The 13,327-nt window shown below is 38.0% G+C and overlaps 1 protein-coding gene across 1 annotated transcript; it reads right to left on the bottom strand.

The window, feature by feature from the left end:
- Nucleotides 1–12,450: 12,450 nt before the first annotated feature.
- On the bottom strand, nucleotides 12,451–13,327 carry LOC105179154 (uncharacterized). Its single transcript, XM_011102755.1, has 2 exons — nucleotides 12,934–13,327; nucleotides 12,451–12,506 (listed from the first exon to the last, which is right to left on the bottom strand). The coding sequence occupies exons 1-2, from the start codon at nucleotides 13,325–13,327 to the stop codon at nucleotides 12,451–12,453; spliced, it is 450 nt and encodes a 149-aa protein (XP_011101057.1).

The raw sequence follows: 13,327 nt of genomic DNA, 5'->3' as shown, positions 1-13,327 counted from the left end.
GCACTAGGCAAGGCTTATGATGACCATGTCTGAGAATCGATCACGTCCCACACAAATCTAAGATACAATCATCACCTACATATGACTTCCGTGATTTCTCAAGTCTGAGGATTACTCCCACTACCAGAGTCGGGGATTCTAGTCATACCGACCAAGCTTCAAAGACTTCTATAGGACGACCCTGTAAGTTAGTTCAGTCGATTCGACACCTAGCCAATCAACCCACTATGATCGCATAAACATCTCATGCCTGTCCCCGATGAAACATAGCACTCATCAAATGAATGCGACTCTTAATGCAAGTCTCAGTAAGACTCTCATGTCCAATCTCGAGGTCCTCGACTTGGAACATTTCAAATCTAACCCTTGGTGATTTCATGACCGCCATCTAATGGCAGTCCAACTGTTGCACGATTTGTTAAAGTGGTCTATGGGTATCTGTTGTGACGTCTAAGCAGTGCTTGATATAATTTGGTAAGTATAATAGATACGTGTGCGAAGACGAATACTTACCATATTCGCCAGGACAACATTGCTTAAATAAAGATTGCTTGGATAGTTCTCAAAACCACCAATCTAATTGGCTTTTGGTCACCAATTCCAACAGGCATGACTTCTTCAGACTGTCGAATATTGGTTTTGACAAGTTCAAATTACAATGCATTTTTTTATGAGTTGCATAGCTATCAAATGGTATATCGTACACTGCTCTCATGACTAGATTTGTGCTCTTAATAGACCTATAAATAGAGGTTATCGTGCAACCATAAGAGTGACAAGTATCATTGACTCTCACACACTCTTTTTCTCAATTTCAACAAGTCACTCGCATATTTTCTTACTCCACACAATTATTATCACTTTATCTCGATATTTTATCATGTCACTATTGTACCATTGTTCTTATGCTATTTCAGTCATTTATTCAATAATTCAAATAGCCACTTAACCATCAAAGTGTTAATCCCTATTCTGCATGTTAGTTCTCCTTTGATTTTAGGATTTTGTGAAGATTCTTCGATCATTATGGTGCTGGTGGACCTCGGTACCCATCATTGGCATTGTCTCTAGGAACACTTGAGATAAAGGCGTGAAAAATGGCTATATCAAACAACGGAGTTGATAATGACTCTTTTGAATGAAAAACTTCCCTGCCTACTATAGTAGTTTCTACTGTTCCAGCTCCAGAAAGAGGCACTAGGAGGCCTCAATGGCCCTGCTCTCGCTCTCGATCCAACAACCTTCTTACTGCCACCAACCTGCTCTTTTTTTAGTAGTTCTTTCAGTTCATTGTTGAGACCATCTGCAAGGAGTGGATAGGCTTGGGAAGCGTGATAAAAATCCAAAAAATAAAAAAAGTTACGACAAATAAATTTCAATCAGGGGATGTACCTTTGATCTATTACTGGGCGTTTGGTGTAAAATAAAAATAAAATAGGGCTATTGAAAACAAAGAAAACCAAGAATAGGAGAAAAACATAAAATGAGTTTCATCCTCGTCGTTTTTCTTCGATAAGTTTCAAGCATTGGTTCCTTTCTCCAAATCTGTTCAAGGATAGATCTCGACAATGAGACCCTCTAAAAACGTCCATCCTCCCACTAGAAGGACGTGGTTTTTTCGTGCTAGTAAGAACAACTACGAAAGAGTAGAGATCGAAACAACTGCTAATAATTAACGTGTTTTGATCACTGGTTCATTTTTCTTTGATCTCCAAGACCAAAAGATAAACTTGGAGATGGATAGAAGAGATAAAGAGAGAGAGGACAATATTTGGAGAATGCAGAGATTAGTGTATTATGTGTGTGGCTAAGATTAGGTGTTGGTATATATATAACCTAGTCATACATATACAAGGAGTCTTAACCTAGTTAGGCTCCAAAAAGTTAACCCTAAACCTAGCAACCCTTCACCCACGAAATTCACCCCCAAAATTAGCCAAATAATTCCCCAAAACTGTCCTCCTTGACTTGCCAAGGTCTAACCAAGGCCTTGGGCTTATATTAAATAGGCCAAGCTCAATTAAATCAAACCCCACGCCTCATGGACTTAAATTAAATTTAGTTTAATTATAATCCCAACATTAAAACATCATTTAATCTAATTAAAGGACCCAAGACTTTCATTATCTCTCTTTCAATATATAAATCCAATTTATAAATCGGACCAAATCAAATAAAATTAATTCAATTAATTTAAATGGCTAACTTGAAATTCTAATTAATCCAACTAATTAAGTTTCAAGTCATCCATCCAATGGATTGATCTAAATAAATGATCCAATAATTTATACTCCGCAAATATTACTTTTATCCAATTAAATTAATCCAACTCTTCTAGAATTATTTCCATCCCAATATAGTGGCATTGTGTGACTCTTTAGGTTCACCCTCAGTTAGACTTGGGCGTGTCTGACCAACACAATTAATTAAATCTAATTTAATTAATTATTTTTAATATCCCATAACTAAAAATGGCCAGTTACAATGGGTGACCTTCTAGCAACATTCCATAGCACTAGAGACTAGGTGAGTAGTGGCGTGACTATTTAGTTTCATATTCATACGAGTACGGTCCTATTGTTAATCGTCTTCCGGCCTTAGTTTGGACATGAAATTGGGCATTTGTTCTCATCCTTGACTATGCAACCATGCTTGATACTCGAGACATGTCAATTGCTTTAGCTAAAGAATTTTGGAGTGTAAACTATCTATAAAGGCATAAGATAATTCACTTTTATATACTAATAGGGGATAGATCCACTCTTGGAATCCACCATCCTCGCTACACACTCCGACTGCACTAGATAAAGCTTATGATGACCATGTCCTATGACACTGCCACCGCTCACCATATCCAAGATACAGTCCTCGTATGCACATAACTGCCATGATTCCTCAAGTCCGAGGACTAATCTCGTACTATCGGAACTAGGAATTCCAGTCATACTGATCAAACCTTAAGAAGCTTTCATATTCCCATAATTCAGTACAATCAGTCGACTACCTTGCCAACTAACCCACAAAAATTGCCCAAATGACCTATGTCTCCAGCTGGGGAAAGGCAACTGCAGTACTTAGTACAAGTCTCTATTAGACTCTCAATGCCCTGTCTCGAAGTCCTCAACTTAAAATGTTTTCGGACTGACCCTCAAGAGTTAGGTTCATGGCTGCCCAACTCCACGGGTTTATCCTTTTGATCTGTGGGCATTTCATTGTGATATTGAAATCCCATTGATTATCAGCGGTAAGTACAACGAAACACACTGCAACCTTGATGAATTCTTACTATATTCATCAGTTTAATATTATTTGATAAAGATTAGATGAAAAACAACCAATCTAATTGGTTTTTTGTCACCCATTCCAACAATCTTCCACTTGACCATTAAGCCAATTACTTATGTCATTTAGAACCTTCTAAGTATGAGCACTCTGCGATATCGACTCAGTTTCATGGGTCTACTTTACTTTCTTCTAGATCTACACGGTCCAATCGTGTATTTTTCGTCACCATCGCTACCTGTGGATGGCTGTTTATATCTAAGAATTTTCTTGGATCTTGTGTTGAGATCTCGGGCCCAAAGGCTTTAACCCTAGCGTTGTCGTTTGCTTCCAAGGCTATAGTTGCTAGGCACCATATCCATCCAATAGATGTGTTTCTTCAATTCACACCACTTTTCATGACTGGCTTGTTAAAGTTGTCCCACAATCAAATTTTAAAATGGGACATCTGCTTGAAATCCTTTTAAGCTACCATGCCCACCATCAAGTCCGAACATGCCTATACTTTGAGGACTTATCCATTATTCACATGAATCTGAAAGCTAGTATCGCTTAACCTTCCAGAATGAACTCTTCACAAATTGTGTGTCAGAAACACTTCTTTAATCCTTATTTCAGTATTAAAAATTGCTCTTGACAATTGTCTAATGCTACATTGGTGTATTCCCAATATATGTTGTGTTATGCCCAAAGCATACATAACATCAGGTCAAACACTCTGATCCAATGCTTTCGCACTACCTATGAAAAAGATGTAGGGGATGTCCAAAACATCTGAGCTTTCTCATTACCTAGACGTAACTAAGTCTTGAACAGCTTCAACTTTATCATCAGTCAATCATGACTGAGTCTCGAACAACTCGAGCTTTTTCATCAGTCTCCCATGAATGATTCTTGAATAGCTCAGCACTTTATTGGAATGTAATTCCTTTTATGGAGAATTTTGTGAATAATTTTATTTGTGTCTTAATGTTTTCCAAACATCTTAACCTCATCCAAATGAGTAAGACGTTCATACACTAAACACATTGGAACTCAACCCAACTCCCACTGACCTTTAGCTCATTTTATCAAATCATACCCAGTATGATCTTTTGACAAATCGGATATTCCAGTTATGTGAAGTTTCAAATCCAGTTTTGAACTTTGTAATGAATCCTTAGGCTCCAAGCCATTGATTATGAATGATGTCCCACATTCTTATGTCCTATTGGATTATAATCCAATCACTCGAACAACTAAGGACTAGAATATGGTCAGTTAGAGATAGTTGCGATTGCAAATGATGTTTTTGAGAAAGTTGTACGAAATTGAACCCCCATTGTTTCCTTGATGTGTATAGGAATATCCTATCAACTGAAGTACTTTGTAGGATGAGGTTTGTGGTACAAGGGCCGACTTATTTTAGTGAAACACCAATCAAACAAAGTCCGACTTAGTTTGATTTCTTCCTTATCAGAGACTGATCAATCGTGATCCTTTGAGGAAGAACTTAACCGAAAGAGAATCACATGCTCATTTTTCGATATTCAAGAACTCCCACTAAATTCACGCCCTCTCAATCCAATCGAAAGCTAATCAATTTTGTTCACCATTCTGTGCCTAATTCCTTGAACCTCATCAAATAGACTTGTGAACCCCACATTGATCTTGTGCATTTTAGTATCATATTAGATCCAATCCAACATGCAACTGGTAAACTCATTTTGTCCCACACAAAAGCTTTTGCGCTCTCTCTCCTCCTTAGAAAAGGTTTTGAAAGTTAATGGATCCAAATAGCCTATTTCTAGTAGTCTTCGAATCCATCACTCTTTCTCATCCTCAATAGGAAGAGATTAACCTACCAGGACTGTAATTTTCGTTCTAATTATCATTTTTATTCTTTGTTTGAATATGCATAATCCAATTATGAGATAGTATAAAATTTATATTTCACCTAATAGACATGAATCCCATTCAATTTCAAATAGAAAACTTCATTGATCAAAATTATGTAATCACAATTGTCCCAATCATTCTAGGTTACATAAACACTATCCTAACATGATCACCACTAAGTCTAACTAAGTCGTTAGTCTTTGCAGCAACAGCCCTACTATCGCTAAGCCTTAGGACCTTCTTTTTTCAACTTTTATACTTCTAATCACCTGCAAATCATTTGAGATTGGGAATTCACTGGTATCTAATACCAAGAGTAGAATGGTGATTATGTTAATTATCAATTAAAGATTTTACCGTCATCAAGGAGGAGCTTAGGACACTCCCTCTTCCAATAGCCCTTCTCTCGGCAATAAATGCAAACATCATTTAGAATCCTTGACTGATGAACCCTCTTCCTCTTCCCTTTACCGCTTGGCAGTGTAACAAGAGCATTTTGAAGTGCTAGCAGTAGTACAAGATGTCTCATCCTTCTTCCCCTTCACAAGTCCGACAAGCTTGCCATTTGATTCAGAGGTTGAAGCCTCTCCCACTAGTACCGGGGGTGCAGAGTTTTCAATCGTTGCCTCATACTAGACCTACATATAAATCAACTCATGACATCTTTTCTCAAGTCCATTCATGTTGTAGTTGATAATAAATTGATCAAAAGAGGGAGGTAGTGATTATAGGATAACGTTAACATACATTTATTCCTTCTCAGAACCTGGAGTTCTTTGACCTTTTTTACTAGGGCTAGAATCATCACTCCCTGCTCTCGTATGGATGACCCCTTCAATCATTCTAGCTCCAAAGAATGCCTTCGTCACGGCATATCTAATATGTCGATCCGGTACCGCTTAAAGTTATTTCATGCCGTGCATTATTGACTAGAGGTCTTCAAACCTCTTGTACTATTTTTGGACCTATTTACTCATCGAGTCTACTACAATACTGAGTACTTTTTGATGTCCCTCAAGCCACTTAGTAAATATTTTGAATGTCAAATATTCTCCTGGTAGGAACTCTTCCCATAATGTTCGAGGTAGAAACTTGTCCAGAACATAAGTTTGGTACTAGAAATCGAGGAATATCATTGGATTTCTCAGCCAATATGAATAATTTGTTCCATCAAATTTGCTTGCCTCAAGTATGGAATTAAGTGGATTCTTAGACATCTACAGTTAATAGAAAAGTTAGTAGATTATCATAATATTATATTCAAGTTAAGGACTTGGACTTCAATCATCAATCCTCCTACTATTTCTATGAAAGCCCATCACTCTCAAATGGAGTTTCAGGAAACCTTTTCCTAGTGAGCTTGGGGTCCACAAGCGAAATTCTCTATGCATTGCTTTTACGATTCACATGGAAATAGCCTCGTCGGAGGTATCTAATACCATTCTCAATCTACAAGATTCCCAATATATTTTGTCTCACAATTTTAACGTGATTCCAAGTACCCCAAGCAAATCATATTACTTGGTGTTAACTTGACCCATAAACTGAATAACACAGATTATCGCCCCTCACGACATGCGACAGGAAAATAGGTGCGTATTCACTTCGTTTAAATAATAGTGTAGCTTCATTTAAGTCCAAACATGCTACAAATCATGTGACCACATTTAGGTGAAATCAGCTTCCTCACTACATTACTGTGGATGGAAAGCATGGAATAACAAATCTTTGCTTAATTCTATTTTTTAGGTTTGATATTTTAACTTGGTCCGACTAAGTTAGAGTTATTTATTGTTTGACCAAGATCCCATCACATATGAATATTTTGCATTCATAATACTCTAAATATTAAAAGTAATAATTGAAGTACATCGTCATAAAAGATATAAGCCCAGCACGCCCCTATTGGATGATTAGAAGCCTAAAAGTCTGTGCGACTGACTGAGCTTGCAATGAATCTATGGTCAGTGTAAGGGTAGGCCAATACTATTACAAGCTATTTAACCCATTAATATTTTATTTGCCTCGTAATCTCTCTTTATTTCTTCATCTCTATCGTTGGCTCTGTCCTTTGGGCATCTTCTTCATGGGTCTCTGTGGGCCAGCCCATGGTGACTTATGGCCTTCTCCATAGGCCTCCATCGTTTGGACTTGCTCTTTATAATTATTAAAAAAAATAAAAAAAAAAGCCTTCTGTCTAACCTATTACAATCATTAAAAATTAAAAGGAACCCCAAACAACAATTGGGGGAGTACATTAATAGAGAAAAATAAGCCTTAAATACATTAGGCTAAAAATGAAGAGATAAGAAATAAGAGGCCCGCAAGCCCGAACCCAACAGAAAATAAAACCATCCACAAGGTCCAATTGGCTTCGTGATCATCCATGTTAATCTAATTAATAAAATAACACATTTATTTATAAAATAAAGATGCACCAAAAATATAACGCAAGACATGCATTAAAATAATGATTCCTAATATCATAAATTAATTACATATCCAATCCAAGAAATTTATATGAAAGATAATGCAACTTAATTATGGACAAAGTGCAACCTATGCAAAAATTAATTTTTGTTTGAAAAATCCATTCCATTTAATTTTAGTAATTTAATGTTGGAAAATACCAAATCTCAACAAAAAATAAAATTTACGAAAATTAATTATTCTAGAAAACTATGCATAATATTCAAAAAAAATAAAAAAACAAAAAACATTGGTCTAGCTGACTGGTTGGCCGACAGCTAGGCGCACGCCGACACTTCTAGCCCTCGCCCGTGCCTGTGCCTGTTTGGTAATACAACAAGAGGCAAAAAAACATTAAAAGAGTTTTACCCTCACTATTTTTCTTCGATCGGCTTCAAGCGTTTGATTCCTTTTTCCGGATCCGATCATGGATAGATCTCGACGACGAGACCCTCTTAAAATGTCCGCCCTCCCACTACAAGGACATGGTCTTCTCATGCTAGCAAGAACGACCATGAAAGAGTGAAGATCAAAACAACCGATATTAATTTACGTGTTTTGATCCCGAATTCATTTTTCTTTAATCTCTAAGACCAAAAGAGAAACTTGGAGATGAAGAGAGAGAGAGAAAGAGAAGATGAAATTTGGAGAATATAGAGATTAGTATGCATTGTGTGTGTGGCTAAGGTTAGATGTAGGTTTATGTATGGCCTAGTCATACATACACCAGGAGTCCTAACCTAGTTAGGCTCCAAAACATGAATTAAAAACATAAATAAGAGGCACGCAACCCCTTCACCCGCGAAATTCAGCCCCAACATTAGCCAATTTATTCTTGTCCTCCTTGACTTAGCCAAGGTCTAACATGGCCTTGGGTTTGTATTCAATGGATTAATCAAGCTCACATCTCATGGACTTAAATTAAACCTAGTGTAATTATAAGCCCAACATTGAAACATCCTTTAATCTAATTAAAGGACCCAAACTTTTCATTATATCTCTTTCAATATATCAATAAAATTTAGAAATCGGACAAAAGCCCAATTAAATTAATCTAATTAATTTGAATGACTAACTTAAAATTTTAATTATTCCAATTAATTAAATTTTAAGTTATCCATCCAATAGATTGGTCTAAATAAATATACCAATTATTTATTCTCTCCAAAGATTAATTTAATCCGACTCTTCTGAAATTAATTCTAAATTAATTTCATCCCATTATAATGATGCGGCGTGACTCTTTAGGTTCACCCTCAGCTAGACCTGGGTGTGTGTGACCAACAAAGTTAATTAAATTTAGTTTAATTAATTATTTTTTATTATCCCATAATCGATAATGGCCCGTTACCGTGGGTGGCCGTTTCGCTACAATTCATGGTACTAGAGATCAGGTGAATAATGGTATGAATATTTTAGGTTCCGAATCCATACGAGTACGGCCTAACTGTCAACCGTCTGCCGACCTTAGTCTAGGTCGTGAAATTGGGTGTCGGTTCCTATCCTTGACTACGCAATCATGCTTGATACTCGAGATGTGTTTACACTATTGATCCAATTTAGGAAACTTATTCCCTATCGACCAATTACTTTGGCCAAAGACTTTTGGAGTTTGAACCATCTCAGAGCGCATAGGACAACTCACTTTATATACTAACAGGTGACAGATCCTCTCTTGGAATCCAACATCCTTGCTACATACTCCTACTGTACTGGATAAGGCTTATGATAACCATGCCTCACGACACAACCACTGCTCGCCATAACCAAGATACAGTCCTCATACGGTGAATGCCATGATTACTCAAGTTTCAAGACTAATCTCATACTATCGGGACCAAGAATTCCAGTCATACCAACCAAACCTTAAGAAGCTTCCATGTGAAGATTCCCACAAGTCAGTCGACTACCTTGTCAACTAACCCACTAAAACTGCATAGACGACCTACGTCTCTTATCAATGAAATGCAACTGCAATACTTAGTACAAGTCTTTATTGGACCCTCGATACCCTGTCTCGAGGTCCTCGACTTGAAACGTTTGGGACTAACCCTTAAGTTTCGTGGCTGCCCAACCTATACGCAACCTAACTCCATGGGTTTAACCTTTTGATCAGCAGGCTTGTCGTTGTGACATTGAAATCCCATTCAATATCAGCGGTAAGCACAATGAAATATACTGCCAACTTGATAAATTCTTACCGTTTCCATCATTTTAATATTATTTGATATAGATTGGATAATGACAAACAACTAATCTAATTGGCTTTTGGTCACCCATTCCAACACCATTGACCTGACCCATCGGGGTTACCTGGCTAGCAGGGTAGGACAATCATCCCAACAAGAGAAACACAGCATGCAAGAAGAGCAAAAAGATGATGGATTGATGCCATTATGCTCCAGCAGGATGAAGATAAACCTGTTGATCGTGCCAGCAAAGAAGGAACCAACCCAGAAGCTCTTGAGATATGGAGTTTTCTTATAAAGGAAATGTTGGAACTCCCTAAAAGGTAAGGTTAGAAGCCCCACTACTCGAGCGAGGAATCTTCTTCAGCATTGATATCATTGCAGATGAGTTCCCTGCTCATTTTAGGACGCCTTCACACTTGTCTGCATATAACGAAACTACAGACCCTACTGAGCACATTTGTAAGTTCGAAAATGCAGTCCTATTGCACAGGAATAATGATGGTATTTGATGTTATGTTTTTCTTACTACACCAACTGACTTTGCCTAACATTGGTTCGATCAGCTCCCAGCTAGATCACTACCTTCTTTTGCAATGTTTAGCTCTCTTATTCTGTATCAATTTGCTAAAAGCAAGAAATATTGAAAATTGGCTATCAACCTTTTTAGAGTTGGACCTGACGCAAAGGAGACCTTGAGTGCATATATACAGTGCTTCAACAACGACGTCCTCCAGCTATACACCTTGGAGTGTTGATTAATGCTCTTACATAGGGATTTCAAGTCGGACCTCTCTTCGAATCATTGGCAAAGAAACTTGAAGCCAACTTCCATGACTTGCTAGCACGAGTAGCAAAAATACATGAACTTGAAGATTCATGACTGGTGAAGAAGGATGACAACTGTGATACGAGGAGGGACAATGACACCATCTATTCTCAAAGAAGTAGGGGGAGCCGTGAGAGCACAATTCCCTCGACCTAAAGAACAAGCATTTCACCCTGCTTATTACTAGCCCATCATGGATGTTGATAGTCATAGATAGATATCCTGCTCTACAATGGCCTAAAGGCACTGAGGAAAGCCTACAACTTTCCAAATGTAAATATTTGTGCAGGTACCACAAGAAGTATAGACATGACACCAATAGATGCCCCCAACTGAGGCAAGAAATAGAATGGCTCATCCACACTAGCTACTTAAAAGACTATGTTGACAAAGATCAACGTCGTAAACAAGGAGAGGAGCACTCGCACTAGCGAGATTCTCACAGAAGCGAGGAGCGACTTGCTGATCCCACCAAGAGAGAGCAGAATCTCATGTTGAGGACTAAAGCTTGAAAAATGTACCTGCCAAAGGGGTGATCCACATGATGACAGAGAACATAATAGGAAGACCAAGATGATCTGCTTCTTCCTAGTGGACATGCTTTCAGGATTTAATTTCATTTTAAGGTTATTTACCTTAAAATGCATTTCAAGCTGTAGACTCCACCTATAACATGAAACTAAAGTTCCCCACTAGAGGAGGGGTAGGAAAAAGTTATAAGCAACAATACATAGCATGAAAATGCTATGTAGAGTCCCTGAAGGGAGGCAATAGGAAGGACATTGTGATAGATCCCCTTCCATCCCAACAAGTAGAAGTTAAGAAGCTTATGCAGTGTGTGAAAGGGAGAGTGGATCGGCCCGAGAACGCTCTAGCGGAAGCGAGCAAGAGAGTTAGAGCATAAAATTCATGCATAAAAGAAATTAATTGTCCAACCAAGGGGTGTGCCCTTAGTGTTCCCGAGCATTCAATTTAGTATGAAAAATAAAGATAGAGAGCAATTATACAAGGCTATGGTTTAAACGAAAAGGATGCGTAATTCAACTTGCAAGTCATGTTGATTTGTTCACCCTAGATTCCAACGAATGAATGCTCTAGAGATAATCCACTCCATACCGCAAGGAAGAGACTTTGATCTTTTGTGAGAAGAAATTCAAGTTGAACTCTATGGAGAAGAGAGGGGGCAACCGAATTTGCTAGAGAGGGAAGGAAGATTATTGTGTTATGTGTTGTATCTCATTATGATTATACACAAATATATATATATACAGTCTTGTGTATATAAGTAAAAATGTGTCTAGATAAATTCCACTTATCTACAAGGCAACCCCCTTCCTATATGGTCAAATCATGCCATATAGAGAATCCAAATATAGCCAAGTTTGCAGTTTCCAAAAGTGCAATTAGTCAACCCTCCTTCCAATAATAGAAGTCAAACTTTTTGTGTCTACCAACTTTCTCATCCTATCTTGAGAGATATGGCCTAGCCTCGCATGCCAAATCTGTGTGTTATCATGATTATCCAATTTTTCTTTGTGTTGGACAGTCATAATCCAATTAGATTATTGGAGAATGTAAAGACGATTTGTTAATGTACCAAGCAGATGAGAGACATTATCTTACATCAAATAAAAATTGCCTTTATTGCTCGTGAATGCATAACCATTATTGTCTAAACCTGGAGTGAAAATAATATTATTGATCATCGTCGATACATAACAACAACTTTTTAATTCAATCCGAACGTGATTACTAATAATTAAGTTGATAGATCCCATAGCTTCCGCAGCAATGGCCTTGCCATCAACTAGTCTCAGTATCATCTCGTAATTCCCTAGTTTTTTGTTCCTTTCCAACACCTGCAAGTTATTGCAGATGTGAGCTCCACAACAGGTATCGATAGCCAAGAAACATAATTAGTTATCATATTCACTTAAACACAAACATACCTTGATTAGAGAGGAGTTGTAGGCACTTCCTCTTCTAATGTTCTTTTCCTTGGCAATGCATGCAAACATTATTTGCCTTCGACTGCTGTTAACCACCAAGCTTCCATTTCCCTTCCTATTCCCACTGGGGTAGTAGGGGCGCATGGAGTGCTAGGAATGGTTGTGATGGCTTTTCCCTTTCCCTTCTCTCTTTCCCAGCATCTGGCCCTTTTTCACGGCAATTAATGCAAACATCTTTTAGAATCCATGACTGCCGAACCGCCTTCCTCTTCCCTTTGCCCATGCCCAGCTGGGACAGGAGCGCTTTGAGCACTTGCAGTAGTTCATCCTGTCTTACCTTTCTTCCTCTTCCAACGGTCCGCCACTTTGCCTTTCTCTTCTGAGGTTGAAACCTCCCCTACCAATACCGACGGTGTAGACTTTTCAATTATTGTCTCGTACTGGACCAATATTTTTATCAACTCATGAAGGTCTTTGTGAAGCTCATTCATCTTATAGTTCATGATAAACGGGTTAAAGGAGGGAGGAAGAGACTGAAGGATCACATCAATGTACGTCTCTATTTCAAGACCAACCTTAAGGTCCTTGAGCTTCTCCACAAGGGATAGCATCTTAACCCCATGCTCCTGTAAAGAAGACCCTTCAATCATTTTGGCACTGTAAAATGCTTTTATGACAGCATATCTAATATGCTGGTCTAGAACCGCATAAACCTGACTTATGCGGAGCAT

Source organism: Sesamum indicum, linkage group LG6 (assembly GCF_026168435.1).
Source record: "Sesamum indicum cultivar Baizhima isolate 11 linkage group LG6, ASM2616843v1, whole genome shotgun sequence".
In the NCBI taxonomy this organism is placed as follows: Eukaryota; Viridiplantae; Streptophyta; class Magnoliopsida; order Lamiales; family Pedaliaceae; genus Sesamum; species Sesamum indicum.
Note: the sequence above shows the minus strand (reverse complement) of the source record. Positions and strands in the feature narration are given on the sequence as shown.